We start from the raw sequence: 24,218 nt of genomic DNA, 5'->3' as shown, positions 1-24,218 counted from the left end.
CATATTTACATAATACATAAGTTAAATACAACAGACTTGAAAAAGTTAACTTTTAATGGGTCTGCTGCACACAAAACTCTGTATAATCACCCATCAAGCTCCACGCCCCACCACTTGTCACTCATATTGATGAACTGTCTGGAATCTAATGATACAAATCTGGAGGTAACAAGCATTCAAATGGAAAACAGAACATCTGCTACGGAACAAAGCAACTCAGAATTTCAACATCTTCCTGTGTCGGCACTTTTAGCTTTGCGATTATCATTTGTATGTATTTTCAGAATATCACAGGTCATCACAAATGGGTTTAATCCTACATCTTATTCTCTTGTCAAAGTCATTTAGAAGCAAAGTCCTACCACTGATGGGAAAACTTGTTTTAAGTCTTGTAATTTGCGTTAGAAGACCAACATATGGTCATTTCTTTTAGCAAATCTCTAACATCCTTTCACAGCCTGTAGATCTCCCTCTACATCAGGTCAAAGGGAGCCCATCTGTTTCACATGAGTATAGAGTGGTTTAATATTTTAGATCCCCAACATAAGATAAAGCTGCCACTGTAAGTGTTCTTGACTCAGCTATATGAGCAATAATATAGACAAAGATTCTTTATAGAAATACTGCTATTCAAAGAAGTGATGTGTCAACATTTAAGCAGTGTTTTATTGTTTAACTGGTCAAGATGATACTATCTAATCTGTATTTTACGGACCGTTATGTTCAACATTCCATATATTTTGCTGACTTGCCACTGCTGCTCAATGGGGAAACTCAAAGAGGGAATTAATAGAGCATCCCTCTTTTGCTTAAAAAGGTTCCATGTGACCAAAAGGTTGAATTCCTGCTCACCGTCAGCACTCAGCTACAGTTTGGTCAGGCATCAGAGGCCTGACAAAATTCCATGTGGAGGAAATCAACCTTTTCTTTTGCATTATTTAATTTTCCTATTCATGACATAACCTTTAGTTGGAGTGAAGATACAAAAATACACCGAAAAAAGTGCCACGAACTATAACGTCTGGACTTTGCAGCACTTCAGGTTCACTGTAAAATGTATATGAAAGGGATTTGGCAGAAATGGAATATAAAATAATTGTAGTGATGTTTTCACTAATGTGTTTCATCTAAATTGTATGAATTGTTGTTTTCTTTATCATAGAATGGACCCTATATATGTAAATTTGATTTATATCTATATCAGGAGCGGGTCCTCTCTACGGAGGCTTCTATGTTTTTTACAGTAGCCCAGACTGGACAAACTAAACTCCTTTTGAGTTTTTATGACAACTGCAGGCTACCACAGGTTCTCTCATGCTTGGACTGGGAGGGTGAGGTGAGGGGTATTCAGCTGCAACATGCAACTTCACCACCAGATGTCACTAAATCCTATACCCTGAACCTTTAAATGAAGTGCTATTTTTTACTGTGAGAAAGAGGCTACCCTGGTATTGGCTTCCTTTGTTATCTTTTAATTGTCCTTTATCAATATTATCCAAGTTTCAAACCTGCAGGCAAGAACACTCATTGAGGTCAGCGACTGGAGGAACAGCAACAATGACGAAAGTCCCATTATTACAATGTTTCATTGTTGAGCACAGATCCCTCCAGTTCCCCGTGATTGCTGGAGAGCAAAACGAGCTCTTTGTAGCCGTGGCCCAGATATTTACACGCTCGCTCGTGTATTCTGCCTGTGATGTCGAAAAGTTAAAAAGACTCCAGAAGAGGGATGTGGGAACGCAGTACTGCTTTGTAGTTTTGCCGTGTGGCTAAAGGGGAAAGAAGTGTTCTGTTGGTTCAGCTGTTTTCATTCCTACGCTCCCTTATCTCATTAGTGGCAGCATGTGACCTTAGTGTTTAGGGTACATACAGTATGTGCAGCGGGGTTCAACAGGCTCACACCACTTTTCTGGGTTTCTGTGGACGTCACAGAAACTAATTATTTTTAGATTTTTCTTCTATCGCTTTTAAAAGTTTGTTTAATGATTTCTCCATGGCTCAATTAACCGGTCCCTCACCATCTGTCCTTTCAGGGAACTCCCCTTCCGAGGAGTCAGAGGAGCGTGACAAGGAGCCCAGGACGCTGACCTATCCTGCGTACGTCGCCAGCCTGCTGGACACGGGGGCAAAGCGGATGGCAGCCGGTGTCCGGATGGACTGTACCAGCCAGGGCCAGTGCCCACGCTCGTGCCACCTCTGCCACATGAGCCCGAGGGCGGCGCAGGGGCGGCAGCAGTCTGAGCCCGTTCTGCTGCAGATCACAAAGTCTGCTCCCATCTACGAATTAGTGTCCAACAATGAGACCTACCAGGTGCGTACTGTGTTTTTTTTCATTAAGGTACATATGAGCTCTGGCTGTCGAATGTCTGGAAAAACAGTCCTCACTGCACACATTATATAATCTTTCTCACACCCACAAAAAAATTTACTTCATCTTCTCTCATCCTCTTGATAGGGATAATCTCACTAAAGCTTTCATGTGTTTGATTAAAGGGAAGCTCATATTATCCTATGTCCTTGTCCCCCTTTGTTCAGTAAAATGAATGTTCCACTTTGATTTGAACAAAGTAAACTTCTTCCCCATTTTCTCATCCAAGATGCCTTAATGTGCGAGGACAGCAGCTAATAATGGCAAAACATGCGTGTTTATGGGGATGTGATCATGGGACCACAGTGGATCAATAGGCCTCCTGCAATGAAACACCATGTGGCTTGTGGCCGTACAGAAAGTGAAGGATCCATCAGGCCTGAAAAGCTCATGGCCGCATCTTAAAACTGGTTTACAGAAACTTGGGATTTACACAGGGAGGTTTTTTGTCTTTTCCAATATCAAAGCCTCCTCTGCCGGCAGCATGCTGCACCTTAATCTGCTGTACTATGCTGAGGCTTATTGGACTTTATCGATACTGTCTGTCGAAGCTGCTTCTAGTCCTCCAGAAGAGAGGTCGATACGATGCTGTCCACACCCCCCCCCCCCCCACACACACACACACACACACACACACACACACCACCACCCCCAGGGTGCCGGGCTTTCATCGTGAAGCACAGGCAGACAAATACAGCTGGGGTTATTGACAGGAGCTGTTTGGAGGTTGCTGATGCTTAACTGTGCAGCTACTTGTGTCGACACGATGCACAGGCAAGGTTTTGCATTAATTTGTGTACTCTTACCAGGACCACTATCACAAGGGGTGTGCATCTACAGTGTATATCTCTGGCAGATCGAAATGCATGCTACATGCATTATCAAAAATTGGATGCAAAGACACCGCCAACATGCAGCTCAGCACAACAGACGATCTCACTTCCAAAATACACCAAAACAACTTAAACTCTTGATACACGTTACCTCTGGTGCAAGAACATTGAATATGTAGAACACCAATATTTCGCTATCGAACTTATTCTGTACAAGACATTTATTTGATTAAGGCGTTTACAGGATTTGCCAATATTCATATTCCCGTTTACATGTTACAGAGCACTGTCTGATTATGACTCACTTCATTACGTCCACTAATTCATTCCACTTTATTAATATTTTTTAAATGCCCAACCTGAAATGGGTTAATATGTCATACTAACATATAATATTTTGTTTTATATGTTAGTGTTTTTTTTTGTTTCTAATTGCCAAACCTGCAATACTTTTTTTTTTCATCTTGTTTACACCCATGGAATGTGTCTTGAAAATGCTGTGAAAACCCCTACAAGACATTATCATGTAAAACATATTGCCCCTATGGTCAAAATACCGTAAGGTCTCAATTCGATAATGCTTATTGTGATTATGACCTCATTCATGTAAAGAGAATCAGGAAATTCTGTTCACAAGGCAGCATCTTATTCAGACTATTGTTCTCCAACAATATCACTTTGTCGCCAGGAGCACAATGACCTTAGAAGAGTAGATGTAGAGTAGATAACAGCATGTAGCAAATGTTCGTCTGATTTACAGCAATTCATTGTTATGTTATAGGTTTTTACAATGTTCATTAAACACGTTTACTGTTGTATGTAAACTTGTGCAAGATGTGCATAGATTTTAAATATTCAGGGTTTTGGTGGTAGAGTTTTATGGAGAATGAAAAAATAAAACAATTCGTTTTAAGTACCAAGCTTGTTTTAACCTTATTTCAAGTACTGAATCAGAATATGTACAGTCTTTTAAAAACAACAAAAGGAGTACAAACATTTCAGATACCACTGAGGTGCAATCTGACACACACACACACACACACTCACACACACAGACACACACTAGAGGCACAGAAACAGCTATATCTATTTTCAATGCTATTTTAGGACTCTGGTGGTTGTGAATCAATTTACCCGTGTCTGTGATTTGTGTAACGTCTCATATTTACATCCCCAAGAGCACAACTGGTCTCTATGTCCTGTATGTTCTTCTGAAAAAAGAAATATATATATAAACCCTTCATCTCCTCACGGCCTTTTGTAGTGTAGCTCTAAAGATGTTTTGAATGAAAATCACCATACTCAATAGTAAATAGAAACACGTTTCATGTTGTTCCCCTTTATCTCTTTCTATCCCTTCATCCTCACATGTACCTATATAATAAATATGGTAAATGGTTTTGTATTTATATAGCGCTTTTCTAGTCTTGATGACCACTCAAAGCTCTTTACAGTACAGTTTTACATTCACACACATACATTCATACAGTGCATCTATTAGCTGCACTTTCTATTTACAAGATATAAAGTTCTCTCTCTCTCTGTCCTTTTCTCTCTCTCTCTGTCTCTCTCTCTCTCTCTCTCTCTCTCTCTCTCTCTCTCTCTCTCTCTCTCTCTCTCTCTCTCTCTCTCTCTCTCTCTCTCTCTCTCTCTCTCTCTCTCTCTCTCTCTCTCTCTCTCTCTCTCTCTCTCTCTCTCTCTCTCTCTCTCTCTCTCTCTCTCTCTCTCTCTCTCTCTCTCTCTCTCTCTGCCCAGTCTCTTCAGGAGGCGATGATGAGCATGCTGTGGTGTTCAGGGAAGGGCAACGTTATCGATGACTGGTGTCGCTGTGATTCCAGCGCTTTTGGCACAGACGGACTGCCCACCTGTGCCCCACTTCCCCAACCTAAGTAAGTAACTTAGAATAGCATTACCTTCCTCCTAACACATTACTCTCAAATGGGTTGTGGTAAAGACCATCCATCACTTCCACCACTGGCAGAACTCTATCTCCGGCTGCAGTGGCCTTGAGTAATGTGCCACCAGGATGCGTGTGTACACTGAGTTGTGTTGCGACCAAATAGAACAGCTGTGGATGGATACTGAGCGGACCTGTACCGGGCACGGGCCCAGAGGCCGGAGGGTCGGGGGGTTCCACCGGATGAAAACCTCCTGTTTGAAGGGACTGCTATCGTTTCTGTCTGGAAGGTCACAAAGCTCCTGTAAAAGATGCAGTAATAACCACAAAGACATGCTCATCCACTTCAGATACATGTTAAACGGCAACAAAGAGATATACAACCACCATAAAGAGATGGAAAAAAACAGCAACAGAGAAACCAAGCGATCACAGGGGTTGACTCATGTGTCAACATCATTACAGCAGTCAACGATATATTCCTCCTGTCCAGCTGTGGTGTGCTAATCAAGGAAATTAGCCAGTGTATTGATTGTTTGGAGTGAAGGCCCCTGTACAGATGGGCTCAGGAGCCGCGGAGCAGCAGATGATCACTCCGCTGCGAGTCAAATTGGACATGACAGATCGGAGGAAGTGGCTGTATATTCTGTTGACAGGGTTGTTTGTGACTTGAGAACCCATTTTCACCGGACTACAGTAGCAGTTACTGTAATGAGACCAGTGTGCTGGCCGGGCGTTGCTTTACATCTCCGTCACTCTGTTGCCAGGCTGAAGCTGTCGTACACCTACGAGCCCAGCAGCTCATTGGTCATCCTGGAGTGGAACCACACCGAGCCGCCAATCGGGGTCCGCATCGTCGACTACCTCATCAGCCAGGAGAAGGTGACCGAGAGGACCGACCACTCCAAAGTTGAGACAGGTGCGTGCCCCCAGAATCCAACCCGTGTCATGAGTTTGGCAATTTATGACTTACAAGATCCAATTAGTGGTAAACTGTGAATGGGTTAATGTTCCCCTTTACCCGAACACTGTCTAATCCAGCACGAGGCCCTGTTGATGGTTGTGTGTAGCACTTCGACGGGAGTAATGAGTAAATCAGTTGGCTGTGTTTGTATGGGCAGCTGTTGGCCACTGTTCATTATTTATGCTGGCTCCATTTGCCAATTTGTCTGCACCATGTGGCCACAAAAGCCTAATTTGTTTTATCTTGTCGACCACCTGGAAGGGATCCTGGCCCAGGGGTGAGAGTGAGGGGATTTCATCAATCTGTAGCTGCACAGTTTACACGAAACACCACCTGGCATCAACCCAACTATAATCCTGTAAAATTGACATTTCACTCTTCAGTTTTGGAGTTTCACAGAAAACAAATTAACAAGCTGGAAGGGCCACAACCTCAAAAGTTGACTTGTGGTCAAGGAAAAATATTTTAATTAAGAGAAACAAATGTCATTATATTTCACAATGGGTGTTGGAGGCCTGGGACGATCTGCACCAACCACACGGACTACCAAGACCCCCAACTTAAAAGGAAAGAAAAAATAAGACCTTTGCCATGATGACAGAGGCATCTGCAACACAAACGGTGAAGACAGAGTCAGAGAGAGAGAGCTCCTCCTCTCCAGTCTCCCTTAAATCACCCTCCACCTTATCTCATCCCAGGCACCTGATAAAATACGAGAGGAAGAGGAGGAGAGGAAAAACACTAGAACTGATAGCAGAGATTTACTGCATCTTTCTGAACATTCCAAAAAACTTCATTGTGATAAGTTCAGGCCTATTTCACTTGTACTTTTCAAGACCTCCACAAGATGGTGTATACCAGTCATAGTAATAATGGGATAATAAATTGTAGGATTTGGTTTGTTGATATATAAGGAATACCCACATAATAAGATGATGTTTTTATTTGATCATGAATACAGATTTTATCCACTGCAGGTACTGAACTAGCTTTCAGTGTTGTTTATTTATAGCACTGGTTGTGACAAATGAGTGATATGACATGATGACATCTCATTAGAATCAACAGAAACCTTTTTTGATCTCAGCCGAGCTTAGATCTGATCCAGAGCAGGGTGGTTATTTGGAGAGTTTAGTGTGATGGCGGGATTCCTGAGATGAGGCAGGAGTCAGGCTGAGGAACTGAATGTACAGATGGACGACTGGCTGGCAAGAGGAACAGTATCTTCTAAAGAATGGCTGGACACACAACTGACTGAGCAAACAGAGTCTACAATCTGACAGAGTGGTGAGGGAGGAACCAGGTATTTATAGCTGAGCAGGATGATGGTGATGATTGGCAGCTGGTGGTCTGACTCCCCAACACCTGACTCCTCTCCACACAGTGGATGAAGGGATGGACTTCCCCACATATCTTCAGTAGCATGAAGGACACAGAGGAGAAGCCACAGGAGCAGCAGGGGCGTGTGCAGCTCTGTCATCCATAACAGAGTATCTAGCTTATTTGGCCCGACCTGTATGAGCCAGAACCTGGCAAAACAAGGGCGGTTTGTTTTAGCAGTAATGATCCAATCCATAATGGGGACTGTTGCAGCTCCCTGTGAGTACCAAGTTTGTTGTAGCTTAATGAGAGGATAAACTGTGCTAGTCAGAATCGTGGAAACCATTAATCAATGCAGCACATTCAGAAAAGAGAAGCAAGAGAGTGTTTCCCGCATTACTGTTATTATGCTATAATAAGTTGTTAGAGCTGTGAGGGAAAAGCATTAGTTGCACCATTTACTTACATATTTAAGTCGGTAATCTATAGCTTCCGCTGCCGACTCAACACACCTCTAGCTTTTCTCTATAAGGGAAGGTGTAAAATAGTAGTTTACTGTGTTAACATATGCAGCTTGTGTCTCTCTCTCCCCCCCTTTCATATTGGAAGTACAGTTTTTTTATGAAGCATATGACTTTGATGATCCATGATCACAGGGTATTTTCTGTTCCCCGCCTCACTGTGTCTGAATTCGATTGGCTGACATGCAGCTGTATTATGCTCATTAAACATCAGCACCAGCATTTGGTTAGGTGCTAATTAAACAGCATTAGTTAGCTAGACTTGCTATAATAATCATGACATTTAGCGTCCTCTTTTTTCGGTATTGCATTTTGAAGCACAGCTGTAGGAGTGTAAATTTATGCTTAAGTTATTGTACTGATAAGAATAGTAAAGTGATAAAACAAATGTTCACATTTATTAAGAACAATCATAAAGGACTATTTGTAGGTTGAAATAATGACTGTTGTTCATACCTTCAGTAAGGAGTTAGATCCAGTTTGATAATTTGTGCGTGAAACATACGTGTGGATAGATAAGGAAAGGTGGAATTTATATTTATATTACATTTGTATTTTTCAGGAGTATGTTCCTATGATTGTGCCTTCGTAGTAACTATGGAACTGATTTTTTTACCTCTCTATCTAACACCTTTTTACTCTTTTCGGTGCCTTCGGACATGAATTGTATTTATGTACCAGTCATTTTTGTGTGAAGTAAAAAGTTCAACTCTACCCAATGTTCATGTTAATCAAGTTGAGAAGAGTCGTGAGAGCCTCAAGCTCAGACTACATTGATTGGAAACCTACAACAGTAAAACACAATGTGGACATCATCTGCTATTCAGATTCTCAATAAAATGTTTTCATTCGCCAAAACACAAAATATAACAGTTAATATTAGTAAATAGTCAGTTGATAAAGTACGTCACATGTTTTTAGAGGCTTTTAGAATGTAGGACTCTGGAGTTTTGTGCTGCTTTATTGTAGTGGAGCAAGTTAGTAATGATCATTATTAATTCTGACACAACATGGCTAGATTATCCTTCTCGTTCTCTTGGACCAGGATCCTGCTTCTCTTTGCTCATAGTTTTTATATACTATTGTATATCACATACAGTTACTGCAGTGAAATCTGTGTGGTGAATTGATTTAACACAAATTGATTTGTGGACATCCTGCTATCACAGTAACAATATCATCTTGAGAGTTGATGTTGACCTTCAAGATGAGAAATCAAAGAAAGAACAACCCACATGAATTTATCATATCAGTTCATACTCTGCTTTACTGGTACAAATTCCTATATTTCCAAACAAGATTCCCACATGAATCCTGTGATTTTGGATTTAGTTTTCCATATGAACCGTCTATAATGGAAAGAGCACTGGAACTGCAGGAGCACAAATTAATCTCTAATGCTGGGGAGGCGTTTTGACGCGGAACAATGAAATATCGCTTTCATGGCAAAAGTGACCTTTCAGGTTCTGTTTTGGAGTTTTGGAACAATCTTTTCTCCCCGTGCCCTTTGAGCACATCGCCCGTGTCAGCCCACAATTACCACTTTGTTCCAGAGCCTCACAGAACAAATGTTTGTCCCGATCCTCTAATCTGTGCTGTCAGAGGGATAAACAGAGAAGATGAAGACGGTGGTCTCTCCACTATCCGGTATGACTCGCCGTGGTGGGAATATTTTGGAGCTATGGCGCCTTGATATAATGTTAACGTAGTTTAAACAAACTTCTTATCGTGCCTCAAAGTCAATCTCTCAGGCATCAGAATAGTACCAGTACTTCATGATGAAAGTTTAAAGTTTTTTGGAATGAGCTAATCATAATGAGAAAAATATTTAGCTTTTTGATGCAACAGGAACTGCTGCAAACGGAAACACAGATTAGGACATTACCGCTAAAGGAACCCGCTGATGCTATCAGTCGGTGGTTGGTACATGCATGCAGTGTTAGAGGAGATATTGACGAAGATTCCAATCAGATAAACAGACTAACAACCTACGGTCTTGTATCTGTGATAAGATACTGCGGCTATCATTGAATTTGTGGCCATGTTTTTATGGAAATTAGCAAGGGTACTTGGCGAGACCCACTGAAACTGCATTACAGGAATATTCCACTCTTAACTGTAACAGTCACGCTGAGCCTTTCCAGTTCACAGATTCTGCTGCCCTGTCTAAATAAGGCATTGCCTGTTTCCATGGTGTCATGCACTTCAGCCATCCTCATTAAACTAATGGAGATTACTTTCTCGCGCAAGGGGACGTTTTTTACTATCTCCTCAGCTCTTCTTGCTCCACAAGGATAGTTTCTTGAAATGTTCCAGCCAGTTTCATCCCTAATCACCACGCTCGTCCCTGGGCCCTTACTGTATATGCAGATATGATGTTGTGCTTTCATCGCAAAAACAGACCCCGGTCTCTCCGCTAATTGCCTCAAAACAAACTCTCCGACGCAACACTCGCCTGGGAGGTACAATCCATCACTGCAGAACGCAAGTAATGGATGATTTTATCAAGCTGTTGCCTAAGCCCCATTATGTCTCCACTTTGTCACAAGAAATGCATGACAGTGCACAGACACTATATGTGGGTGTGTTTTCTCCCCTTTGCCCAGCAAGTGTGATGCTGTGATCAGCAAGTCTCTGAAATCCTCAGGTATTCCAAAGCTTACAGTGATAAAAAATACAGTATCTTCATCTTTATGATTTAGAGCAGAGGTTTCCTAGGCGCGCCTCCCCAGGGGGACTCCAAGCTGTTTCAGGGGAGGCCGAGTAAATGAATGTGAAAGAAATACTCACCAAGGTATTACAGTAGTTATCTAAAGGAGGTCAGGTTGTATAGGTGTTAATGTGCGTGATCTGTTTAAAGAGAGAGTTCAGATATTTCCCACTTTCCCCGAGTCTGAGTCTAATAAAGGCTTCAGGACCGGCTTTATGTATTTAGTCTCTCTTCATGTCAAACAGCAATATTAGGCTTTCTTTGTGCAACTGTGGAAGGCTATTGGGATCATATAAAAGCATCACTATAGATGTCAAGAAAGTGAGAACTAAGGAATGAATCTCAGGTGGGGTGAGGGAGCAATTTCTTCCTTGTCTAAGAGGAGGTCCACAGTCTCAGACGTTGAAAGTCCCTGAAGTACAGGGAACATTTTGTAATGGGCTTAAAATCTTAAGCTTTAGGGTTATGGTTTTTTTTATTTGAGAACTGATCAAAACTTGATCTAGTTGAAGATTGTTTTACTAAATACATAAGTGCTGTTTCTCTCCCAGCAAAGGAAGAGATTAGCATCTGGTCCAGTCGCGACAAAGAGCCTTTGCCTGTTCCTGCAGCACACTGAAGCTGGCAAGTGAGAGCTTCAGTTCAAGCCTGTTTTGACTTTGTGAAAGTACAGAGATGTTTGATATCTTGCTGTTACTTTGAGAGAAAGAACATAGTAAATTGTCTTCAATCGTAAAAAATATTTTATGTGACAAATAAAGTTATATGTCTGTCACTTTTATACAAAATTCAGACATTCAAAGAGCACTGTGAGCTTGACCCTAACCTCGACCAATGTCGATGACAAAATAACAATCAAAGGTGAGGCTGTGTGTCGTCTTTGTACCATGCAACTGCCTGATAACAGATCTGTGAGCTCACCTGTTAGCGGCAGCTGAGGAGGAACCAGACGAGCGGAGCAACGCCGGGTGTTAAACCTTGTCTGACTTCATGCAAATATATGTGAATGGATCTTTCAAATTAGTTTTTGTAAAAATTGACAGCCCTGCTTTGAAAAACGCATGAAATTGCATAAAATACAAATTCTTTAGACTAGCTGAGCAACAAAATTATTAAAAGTGGCCTTAACTCTCGAACTACATCAAAACTAAATTGCAAAACTCTAAGTTTAAAACTCAAGTTTCTAACTTGTGTTGCTTTGACACACCAAGTGGGCTGCAGCCTCTAAATATCTGTTCTTTTGTGATGTGCAGGTAAAGTAATGGGCATGCCAACCTGTTGTTTTTAAAAAGAAAAAAAATATATGATATATTTAGTGCAAGGATTTGCATATTAACCAATTAGGATTTTTTTTTTTTTCATACATACTGCTTCTAACGGAAACTGTTTATAGCTACTTCAGATTTTGAAATAATAGAGTATAGCTGAAAGGGAAGAGAATAAATCCACCCTGTTACATACACATGGACTTAGGGCAAAACACGGTTTCCTATCCAAACATTTCCACCGACTGTATAAGTCACTTTAACACTCAAGAGCAAAGAAGAGCGTTCTCCTATAGCGCAGGAAGCGAGTGCTGTACATCCAGAGGAAGCTAGACTCTTAAACTGTCTATATTTGATCCCCTCACCTTTCTTTTTATACCCATCAGACACCAAGAAGATAACACATAGGTCACACAGCTTACCTAGATCACATTGCATAACTTACGAGTGTGGAAATTGTCGAAACTTTTAACAGCTCCCATTTTCTGCCATTTAGACGCTCCGATGTGTGAAATTGCCCGCTATAGCTGTAATTACACTGAGAGAGAGTCAGTGGGGCTATGCTGCTTTAAAAGAAGACACACACACACACACATAATGCAGGAGAGTTTAACAACCTACAGTATTCACAATTCCGTTAGAGCTGACCTTGTCTTAAGCGAGATGATTGATTACTTTGGAAAAACACACCCCGATCATGTGCACACACACACACACGGCAAAGGTGGCTAGGCACGGATGTTCTGTTGAGTTACGAGAGAGGAGGCGGGAGAAGGGAAGGGGGAGGAAAAGGACCACCAAGGAAAGAAGACGAGGGAGGGGGGGAGAAAGACAGAGACAGGGGGAAACGGAAAGACAGAAACAGGGCAGCAAAAGAAGGAAAGATCTGGAAAGCTGGCCATGTTGTGTGGTTTTGATTTAAGCTGTCAAGTCCTCTGTCACTTCGGAGAGCCAGTCTCACATGAGCTGATGCACAGTTCTCCACAGACCTCCTCTTCCTCCTCATGCTTTTCCTTCACCACTCCCTCATCGTCTCCCCTCAAACCTTTTCTGACCATCTCCTCTATTCTTATCCTTGCCTCTCCTCCTACTCTCGCCCGTGTTTTTTTCTTTAGATTTGCCCCCACTCTGGCCTCCTCTCCCTTTTCTTTTTGGTACCACATGTTCCCTCTTGCTCTCTTTCTCCCTGTTTTAATCATCTCCTGTTTTAAATGTTCTATTGTTTTCACCAAGAGGCATCACATTAGGGAAAAACATAGTTCAAACAATGCTGTATTGTGGAGACACTATCCAGTTAGGGAAAATATCTAATTATGTGTCAGGCAACTGTATGATACCACATAGTACTTGTGCAGGAGCTCTGAGGCCATTTCAGTGGTTTTTCACTGTAACTTCTTACAACAAAGAGAAGGTGCCGCCCCATCAATCTCAATGTGTGCAGGATGTATGCATTACATAATATTTTGCCGGATATTAAATCAGGAGTCATGAATGATGGATGTATGGCAGGACCTTCACACCATTATTAATGATACTTTAATGAGCATTGATGTAACTGTGTAATGTAGTTCAAGTAGGATCCCCATTCTGGACAAGTGACACGAGATTGATCAATGAGAGCAACCAAAGCTGCTTTCAGATGGGCACTGGACTCAGCGGTCCCGTCTAAAATAAAGTCTGCATAAATCCAGGAGAATCTGTGTGTACTGGATTCACAGCAAGCAGGTGGGGCTTTGATGACACTTCTAATGCATTAGAGACTTAAAAATAACAAATTAATGAAACAAATATCTCCCAGTGAAAAAGTCGTGACACACACGTAGTAGACACAGACAAAGATATCTAGAGAGTTTGTAGTGGTAAGAGCTGACGCTGGTTTCTGTGTGTTGTAAAGAACATTAGATGATCTCTGAGTTAATACATCACTTCATGTGTGTATCACTGGGATAAACAAATGGAGATCTTGCTAGTTTTCGTCAGTGTTGCCTTAATGCATTGCAGTTTCATGCTTAGTACACACATGGCACAAACGTGCCATGCTAGCTATCAACAAAATGCTTAAGAGAAGTATGGCACATGTCAATTTAAATTACCAGCAATTTCTGCTGGTATCTAGCTTTGCAGCTGGGCTCTGTCCAGTCTCTCTCTGTGTTCCTCTCGTCTCCCTGTGGCAGCTCTGCTGCTGTCATTTGAACCAGAGGATCAATCAGCTAACATCCCTCTGCTGCACTGGTACAGGTGGAGGTGCTCTGTGAGCCTATCCCATGCTGACAAGAATTCACAGGAAATCAAATCCATATCAGGATAAACACACCGGGTTTGCCAGCTGCTTCTGACCCTGCTATCACATCAATGTGATTTGATTGGCTAGTGTCTATTCTTGAGTGTTTGGCTGAACATAATTTAGCGATGCAACACAACCACAATGTATGACATCGCCCCATTCCAAGTGAATGAGCAGAGTTTCGGTTGACACGTATATCGCATACATGTGAGTCCAAAGTTAGTGATTGTAGGAAGGCTTGAGACCTTATTACTATATAATCTAATATTTACTATTCTTCCTGAGACAAATAATTCTGTGAAAATGCAATGGATGAGGAGCTCATGTTTGTAGCACATTCAGATCTATTTTTGTTTGTTGATCTCTTTTCCCTGCTCCTCTACCACCCACATGGCTGCTGTGGGTGGTAGAGGGGAAAGAAGAAAATGCTATAAGTCTGCTAAATGAAGGTAGAATCGTCTCATTCAATTTCAACCAATTGTTCTCGCTAGGATTTGCATGGTTACCCAGTTTAAATTATTTGTTTTTTAAACCGGTACCGCTGCTATCGGTCACTGTTTGATGCTACTTCAATATCTAAATTAATATTTCTTCCCGGTATTTAATCCCCAAATGGCCCGCATGATAAATTCCAGGAGGACAGTGAAAACAGATCATCCTTTTACGGGAAAAGATCTGAACAGACATGAATGATCATCTGTGAAGAAACAAAAAAAGAACAAATATCTGCCCTTTACTTTCTCTGAAGTCTCATCAGAAACAGATGTTAGAATATTCCAATTTCTACAAAACAACCTTTTTTATACACAGAGCATATATTCATTAACGGCTGCATTTGGTGTATTTTGTTGTGTTTGTGGTTATGTAATGTTGGATACATCAACATACAGTACATACAGCTGATGATTATGGCATCCAAGAAAGATCTGGAGCTGACAACAGCTTGTTTGTGTAGTAATCTCTTCCTTAATAAGCTTCAGGCACACAAGGTGAGATCATACTGTAAGAGCACACACACACACACACGCATGTGCTCGGTCCCCGGCAGATGTGTGGAAGCTTCACGAATCGGAAGTCTGCTTTAAGTCAGGCCACCGCTCGGCTGGACCAGACCCGCTGTGAAAACAAACATACCCCGAGATGTGAGCAATACAATGAGGTAACAGCTTTGATCACCTGGCGAGGTCGAGGTTTGCTCAAGGGTCAGTGGAACAAGGGATCTAATCAATAAACACATTACTCACGTATCTACATTACACACACCGACGCCAAGGGTGACTGAAATGTGTGTGTGTGTGTGTGTGTGTGTGTGTGTCACCCCAAACCTAAACCAGGATGAGCTTCTTCTCCGGACCAGTCACTTCCTCTGAGCTGCCACTGCATGCATGACCCTCCCCACCTGCTTCCTCTTGACTGCGGTGAACACAACACCACAGTATGTCATCTTGACCAATCAGAAGTCGGAGATTTCCTGCAAGCAATGTCTGGAATACAATTTTCAACAGGCGGTGGCATATAGCTCACCAGATAGAGCTGCTGCTCTGGGTGCAATTCCAACTGCGGTGCTTTGCTGCATTTGGTGCCCCATTCTCTCTGCCCCCCCTTTCACCATTACATCTCGTTCAGTCCTGTCCAATAAAGGCCTTAAAAGCAAAAACACAAAAGTATACTTTAAAAAAATAAAAATTGACAACAGTATTTCCAATTTTCTTTACTGTAATGTTGATGTTTCAACCACGTCACCAACCACACCACTTTCCCCTAATTTTCTGGGTCCAGGTTGCACAGAAGGTAACAATGCAGAGGCTCCTGGAAATAGACTCACCACTCCAACCGTCAAATCCCATAACCCCCCCTCCATGTATATAAGTCTCCAGGAAGGTCTGCATGAGGCATTCTATTCATAAACCTGTCAGTGCATCTATATGAAATGATGATGGATGAGTAGTGGCCCTCATCTCTTAGTCAATCATTCCCACAGGGTAGCAGCTTACTTTCAACACAGTGGTGTCAGTCCACAGTTGTACACTAACAGATAGGGCCTCGGACTTGGAGGTGCTGACCCCTCACGACTACTGCATATCCTAAACTTTTCCCTCAATGCAAGTACTGTATATAGAGTCCTCTGAACAGCGGCCCAGTTAATATAGACTACATATTAGAGATGCATGATTGGTCTTCTCAATGATTAATCATCCCTACCATTGCTAGTTAAACCCAGAAATACTTATTCGTTAAACTTATTATTGACATTCTATAAATGGACAATGCTGATCAACTGTGCTTAAACTGGCATGCAACCACCATTCAGCACAGGCATGTGGACATTAACCTGCAGTATTTACTTTTAACCATATCAATTACACTTTGCGCAATTTTCACTGTTTTCGAAGTGAAGTGGTCTGAAATTTTTCTCAAATCCACGGGGGAAGTAATCATTAGAACCAACTCTACTGCTGATCCAACTTACAGAAGGTGGTCATCACTTGACAGCTCTGCGTTTCTCCAGTGTCCAAGATACAGATACTCCAGATGTTTTATTATGACTACAAACATGGTCATCATCATCATCATCATCATCATCATCATCATCAACATCATCATCATCATCAATGTTTGGCCTGGTGTTCTACTCCTACAGTCACGAAACATGTTGGTTAGCACATCATAGTGCAGTTCAACAAGAAAATACCACTGGATTTTAAGTCAATCCAGGTTTCCTGATCTCTACTTACAGGAGCATTGATGTCTCCCTGTGAAGTCTCAAATTGGAGCTCTCTCCAGAACCCCACCAAGGGTTTCCAAGAAGGCTGGCTTCTTGGAAACTAGTTCAGTACATAATCAGCTGAGAGTCCAAACTTTCCTGTCTGAAACAGGTATTGCTAAAGGATGATCTCTCCTCTTCTACTTGACTGTAAAAATCTGTATATCATATAGCCTACTGAGCATTCTCTCACCCCATGGTGTCCCTGGACAAATCCATAAATAAAGAGATAACTATGCCTGTCATGGAGTTTAGGCCAGGTCCAGAACCAGTGCTGTGCTTGCAGGTGTCCTGACAGTATGAGGTGAGAAATGCACATGCTCCTTTCCCAGGAAAAACATTCCATTTTACACATAGCCAGGATTTAATCCAATAACAAATATGTGTCTGCCAACTTTCACCTGCAAACAACCTCTCTGCGTTCGTCTTTATCACCAGGCATTAACTTACTGTGTCAGACTTCACCACAGGTTGTTTCTCTCAACACAGTGCTGCAGAAAACTGTTAATGATATCACATGACGGGACATTTTGATACAGGGTTCTTCTTTTCCTTTGTTTGTAGACTTTATCAACTCATGCATGTATTGTATAGTATGATTCATGTTTGTCACATCTTTTTCAAGCCATCTTTTGTTTAATGTTTTTGGTCATTAACGTCTCAATTACTTCTTGGAAAGTTAGTCACATTTATTATTTACTAAATAATGTAAATTATAATAACTTAACATGTCATTTATATGTATATTCATTGATAAAATACTTACTATATTATGACACTATATATAAAAAAGATTATTTAAAAACCCGAGATCTGTATTCCTTTCACTTCTTTCGCTGAAGTCATATATACAAGAACACTTATTTTTTGTTGCGATATATTTGATGGTCATTGACAATGTAATCATTTTTAAAAGTACTTCAAAGATTAACTACAAACGCAAGCAGTGGGAGGGAGATGCATTCAAAATCTTCGAAACAAGAGAGGGCAGCACTGACAAACTTTAGATACAAGGAGACTCAATCTGTTGCAACTGACACTTAACTCACTGTCTGTAGCACAAATTAGCATCTACGGCCATATCCGATAGCAGCTTTGAACTGCCAATTACAACATTGAAAAGTTTATGGGCCTCTTCCGGCATCTTCATGAAGAAGATGGATGTTCTAAATGTCAGAGGCTTAACTGCACTGGTAAGTCAGTCTGTCTGGGATGTTTTCATGGAATTAATGGGTAACACTTCAGCACTAACGTTTCTGATTCATACCCAGCAAATACCACATGCACCACTTTCTGGTGGCCTGTGCAAAACACCTCTTACAGTACATGCACATGAACAGCAGAGAGCACTGTGATTGTTCTGTTAAATGAGACTTTTTGTTGTATTCACTCTCAGTGTTAGTTGCCAGAGTATATGAATGGAGTCTAGTTACTGAGCTATAACTTTTGCAGGGTTAAGTCCTCACAACCTCATAACCAATTATAACCAATTTCAAACCTTACCCATAATCCAGTCTGTCAGCTGCTTGAGTACAAGGGCTGAAGCACTTTCATTGTTGTCTGTGCTGCAATGTAAACCTGGTTATTCAGTAGTGTGTGTAAATGGTGAGCTACTGTGCTAACCTGTAAGTGCTGCTGACTTAACACTGTATTCTTACTGAATGCATTATGCAGAAATGTTGAATGGAACAAAATACTGTACATATTCAAATATAAGCTAAGATTAGATTTTGTAGAATATTTGAGAAAATATTTGATAAAACATTAAAAACAATGACCCAAGACATGAAAGGTTTGTCCTTTCTAGCTGTGTAGTAGCCTGTGGCTCTAAGGATGCCACTCAGTCACCTCACATTTTTGGTCCAGGGAAATGCCATTTGAAATTATGCACAGATTCAAGGATGCATGATGAATGGTGATAAGTTAGGCGATCACGCAAAATCAGGTTTGCACTTCCATCTGTCCAATCCAATATTTTGGGGTTTTGAGCAGTTAACGACAGCTGAACTGTGTTTGGTGCTAGTTCATGAGAAATACCATGGGATATGTTAAACAGAGACTTTGTCATTGAGAGAATGATTGTCATGCTGACCTTGTATGAGATGAGCTGACATCATATTGAGCTCAAAACATAATTGTGCAGTATATCCTCAAAAGCTGCTGGTGCTGCAGTAGACGTTTGATCTTAAATGATCAGAGCCTTAACAAGAAACTGAAACAAACAAACATGGAAAACCATTTTAACACAGAAAACACAGCAATGCATGTGCTCCCACTGGTGTTGATTGAAAAGCCTTTCCTGACAATAGAACAAGACACTGGATTTAATGTGAGAGCTGCACAAATGGTGGACCGTTAGAAAAGTTTAAAAATTGATACACCTGCGATGCAATAGACCAGTGGTAAATATATGCGCTAGCCTCAGGGAGAGATACGGACCGGGTCAATGAGGTTGAGTAAGACTGTTTCTTTTTAGCTCAATGAACCAGATTTTTTATTTTTTTCATTTGCTCCCACTGACGTAGTCAAATATTACATTGGCAGATATTGCACAGCTCCCATGTATAAAGCACCGAAAGGCTGGACACAATGTTTTCATATATGCTGAACTTCCTAAACCCTGTCAACAGACTTTGATGTATATTGGCACACTATACCCTTCGGCATGCCAATAATCATTGTAAGACGGCTTAAATTTAGAAGGAGTTGAACTGTGTCTGTGCTCTATTACATGACAAGTAAACATGCAAAAGAGAGAGCTATGTTACATTGTACAGTGAGTACTGGTCAGTGAAAACAAGGAGAGAGATCCAAGAGAGCTTCCAGTTGTCCCTAACAGAAGGAAAGAATGGGTTGTAAACAGTAAGAAACAAAGAAGTATGATCAGGAATACAAAGCTTTACATAAACGCCATCCTTAAATGAATCGATATTCATGAAATTAGCCATCTGTCTATCATTACGTATCCTTCGATGCTGGCCAAGCGGTCTTCACCATCATCTCCGACTGTCAGCTAGGTGTACTATCATTGTTTTTCTAGTTTTGGTATTCCTGCTATATTTCCCTATATTTTCTACTTGATAACTAAATCCACAACAATTCATCAAGGCCCACAGTGTCAGTTCACAAGTTCATAAACTGGAAAATCTGCCTAATTTGAATGACACACTGGGGATTGTGCTTCAGTAAGTAGACTCAGAAAAAACAAACATTTGGAGCCAGTTGGTGTGAAAAGACACAGTTGCAGACATGCGTGAGACTAATGGCTGATAGACAGCCTAAAGCCTCCAGAAGCACTTAAAAATGTTGTCATTGTGAATTGTGCATTGCTCAATTTAGAGGGGGAATGACAGATTAAGAGAAAGTGAGAGGGAAAAGAAAGTAAGAAAGTGGAAATGTTGAGAGAAGCCAAAATCTTGACTTTCCCCATACAATCCACAAATAAAGGACTGGTATGTTGACATGCAGGTTTTTTTTTTACGATATTATTTTCAAACTATACACTTGGTTACAAGGAATGAAGCCTTCAGACTTCAGTGTGTGTTTTTGACTGTTGTATCTCCTTTTTGTCCAAGGTGTTTCATTCTTTCACTGACGTATTTGGCCAAATTTATGGTTGGCGTGCAAAGCTCTCTCATGGCAATTGCTATCCATTTGGTCAGATGCATTTCTATCAAATTATAAAACAATTTCTCGCCCCCGTGAAGATGTAATGTTCAATGAATTTTGCTGCCATGACGCAAATGGCAGCTGAGCTGCATGCATATCAAACCTAAATTGGGTGAAAACACGCACAGATTACAGGGTTGTTCCTCCATCTCATTCACACAAGGCCATTTTTTTAAATGATACCTTTAGGCAATCCAATCCTCTTCTGTCCAACTCATCATCCTTATCTTTCACCTCCTGTTCCTGCTGTTCAACAATTACTTCCTCACGTCCAATGGGGTGCTGCTCCTAAGAGATTAGAGTCAACCCTCTCCATGTAGCCAGTCGTCATGATCTGGTAGTGGTTTTGACCAGTGTTTAAGTGCCAAGAAACAACAGTGAAGGGTTTGTGGGTGATCTGTTGCTGTTGCTGTGTTGCTGGTCTCTTTATTCAATGGGAAGGTAGACAACCAATCCCAGATGTTGTTTGTGAAAGGTTTTGCTGCCAATTTTGTGTGTATGTGTATATGTGTGTGCTTGTGTGCTTGTGTGACTGCCAATTACAGCTAGTTACCAGGAAGCTGTCTACTTTAACCGAAGTGGATGAATTCCCAGGCAACCCGTAGGGAAACCTGCTGCATTAAAGCTCAAGGGTTTACCTTTGTGTTCAGCATCAGTGTTTGTGCATGATTGTGTGTGTGTGGTGTTGCACTGTAAACACCCCGTTTGCTCCCTCTCCCTGTCTCTCTCTCCCGCTCACCTCTCTCGGTTCATCAAGTTCATGATAGTTTCCTCTCTAAACCGAACTCCTGTTTTTGTGGAAGAGTGCTTTCATTGTGAGATATGGTGGAATCATAGCATATGAAAAAAATTGGTTTGCAGTTTGTATTCAAGTTTTGGACAAGCTAGCTACAACCTAGTTGCAATTTTGGTGTAATGAAGCTAGAACTTCATTCTAAAATAGTTTTAGCTACTGAGTGTATTTCGACAACATTTTCATTGTAGTTTTGAGTGATACAAACTGCTTCCATGCCTCCAGGACTCTTATGGCATTTAAATTCCATGTCTTCAATACCTCAAGCAAGAGTCACACAACTGTATAAACTTAATTTATAATACCGGTCAGATTAGCTTTTTGCTAATGCTAATAAAATATAATGTGAAATAACCCTATTTGCTTAAATTCTAAGGGTTGGCTAGGGACACAGATATCACCCTGTAGAGAGCTGGAGTAAGGATGTGATTAGCATAGCTAAGCTTAGAGAGTGGAGCAACTACTACAGCTGGTTTTGTCCAAAGACAAAGATCTTTAGAGGTATATTTTAATTTAGTTATTATGTAATTATAATTATGTTGTCATCTATAGAATTGTCTGCAGAGAAGTAAACGTAAATGTATTTCTACAGTTTATGAGAGTATCTAATGTCTGGTAGGCATTAAGAAGCCAGAGTAAAAGCATTGTCATCATTAAAACACCTGTCCTTTCGATTAAGAAGCTGAGAAAAACAGCAGTGGATTGACTAGAAAGCTCTACACACTCAGCACACACACACACACACACACACTCACTCACAGGCACACTAAGGCTCCCAGCTTGCACAGCTGAACTGACAACAGCAGGCAGAGCTTCAAAAGGTGAGACATCCCATAACTCACATCAGTCTCCTGGCAATCCTTGATTTTTCCAACCAATCATACGTTAAGAATGTAGAGGGTAAACAACTTCAGCTGAATGACAAGTTCCTCAGCGTTGTGGCTCCCACTCTAAAATTGGATCTCCACAATCTGTGTGGTGTGTGTCATCTTATTTCTCTGCATATGGGACTTGGATTTACTCGGCGCAATATCAATCCATTTTTGTAAAAGACAAATGATCTGGTCATGGCTGTGGTCTTAGTTGGTGTTGGGTCAGTGTAGGTAACACTCAATAATTGCATTTCCATCCTCATGTTTTTCTGCTCAGTTTCAATTTGCGCATGGGAAAAAAAAAATGTTGAAATTTCAGAAAACACGGCCCAACACAACACTGGGACAAAACAATACCACCTCCATGGTCAACTGTGGCTAGAAAAATGCAGTCTACTGAAAATACAGACAGTGAGGACAGGACAGCGGTCTCAGCAGGGAGGGAGGCCAGGGACTTAAGAGGCCACACAACAAATACACAGCCTGTCAACAAGCATTCGAGACAGATGAGCAGCTCTCCAAGCAATGTGAGGCTTTCACAAAACACAGCAGCACAATCTCATTCAGCTGACCAGACACCAAGAGGATATGTTTCAGCCAGAAGCCCAACAGAAGTCAAATGAAGTTGGGGAAATATACTGAAATGAAAGTAGAACTTGTTAAGCAGAGGCTCAAAGTTGGACATTAAGGCAGACACATACGCAAATGCATTCAGAACGCAAGCCAGAAAGCTGGGGAAAGGAGACAGATATCACATCAACAAAGTGCTCTATAAACCAGCAGAGCAGGAAAGTGTTTTTACATAGAAGTATACAGAAGCTGGATTCAGATTTCTAGCTGGCAAAAAGTTTTTTTCAGTTGAAATGACAATGGTCCACAACTTTCTGAAGGTTTTTGTAAATAAGCACTTGATGGCTACATACATGATATATTGCCAATGCAGTGTTATAATAGCATGTCCAAATAGTTGGTGGTGACCCATGTAGGAGACATGAGCACAATAGGATACATGAGCAGCGTAGCATAGGGAATTGGCAGTAAGTGACAACTGGAAAGGATCTGAGGATCAGGGCAACCCAATTAGTTTGGCAAACAATGTCTAATGCATTCTTGGCTTGGATATTCCAATTTTGAAGCGGTAATGTTGATGCCATGTGTGATTATTGATGACGTGGCTCCACTTCCTTCCAATATCATCAAGTTTAGCAAAAATATTAGGGATACTCATGCTGCCATCTTGTGCTGAAAAAATGATTTACTGCTAGACTGCACAGTGGAGGTTGGAGCACAAAGGTCCCAGCAAAACTTTCCCTCGACCAATTGTGAGCCAATCTCAGCTGTCAATCATGACGTTTCACCGAGTTTTTGTAACATCAAATAAGCGAATAAAACCAAACTTACTGGAAAAATTTGAATTTAAACACATCAGTGTGATAAGAACAACTTTGATAAAAAACATTTGATAAAAATGTATTTGTGTGAATGGACCTTTTCGTTCGACCCATGTCCTATCCACAAACTTGAGAGAGGCAGGGTTTCTTACCGATAATGCTCAAAACCCTTTGGCCACACTTTTGTGGAGTCTTGTTGTCCATCTTCAGTCTATGATGTATAATGAACTTTGAGAATGAATTCCCCATTGGCTTTGTAAAAACAACCCTTGGTTATCATTGTAGGTGGCCAGCTAGTTAGCTAATATGCTAATGTTTGCATTTTACAATAAAGCAAACAAAAAGACTGTTTAATCCATTTTCTCGTGTGTTTTTGGTCTTGTAAATTTGTAAAAAAAAAAAAAGACAACTCTCAACTTTTCATATAAAAATTATTGTTCTTGTTAAAGCGTCATTCAAAATACCTTGACGTGCAGAGCTTTGGTTGCTAAGCTATGATTGAGCAATCATGCTGTTTGGCTATTGGCTTTAATAAACAAATTACTAGTGCTCTTATTATTCATCATT

General features: G+C 41.0%; 1 protein-coding gene across 1 annotated transcript in view; it reads left to right on the top strand.

Annotated features, from left to right (window-relative positions):
• Positions 1 to 24,218, top strand: part of astn1 (astrotactin 1) — a 406,706-nt gene that overhangs the window by 356,312 nt on the left and 26,176 nt on the right. The window contains exons 19-21 of the mRNA XM_061084738.1: positions 2,034 to 2,311; positions 4,957 to 5,090; positions 5,866 to 6,017. Of these exons, the coding sequence (XP_060940721.1) occupies positions 2,034 to 2,311; positions 4,957 to 5,090; positions 5,866 to 6,017 (564 nt within the window). The remainder of the gene's footprint in view (positions 1 to 2,033; positions 2,312 to 4,956; positions 5,091 to 5,865; positions 6,018 to 24,218) is intronic.

The sequence above is a fragment of the Limanda limanda genome, chromosome 13, assembly GCF_963576545.1.
Source record: "Limanda limanda chromosome 13, fLimLim1.1, whole genome shotgun sequence".
Classification (NCBI taxonomy): Eukaryota; Metazoa; Chordata; class Actinopteri; order Pleuronectiformes; family Pleuronectidae; genus Limanda; species Limanda limanda.
Note: the sequence above shows the minus strand (reverse complement) of the source record. Positions and strands in the feature narration are given on the sequence as shown.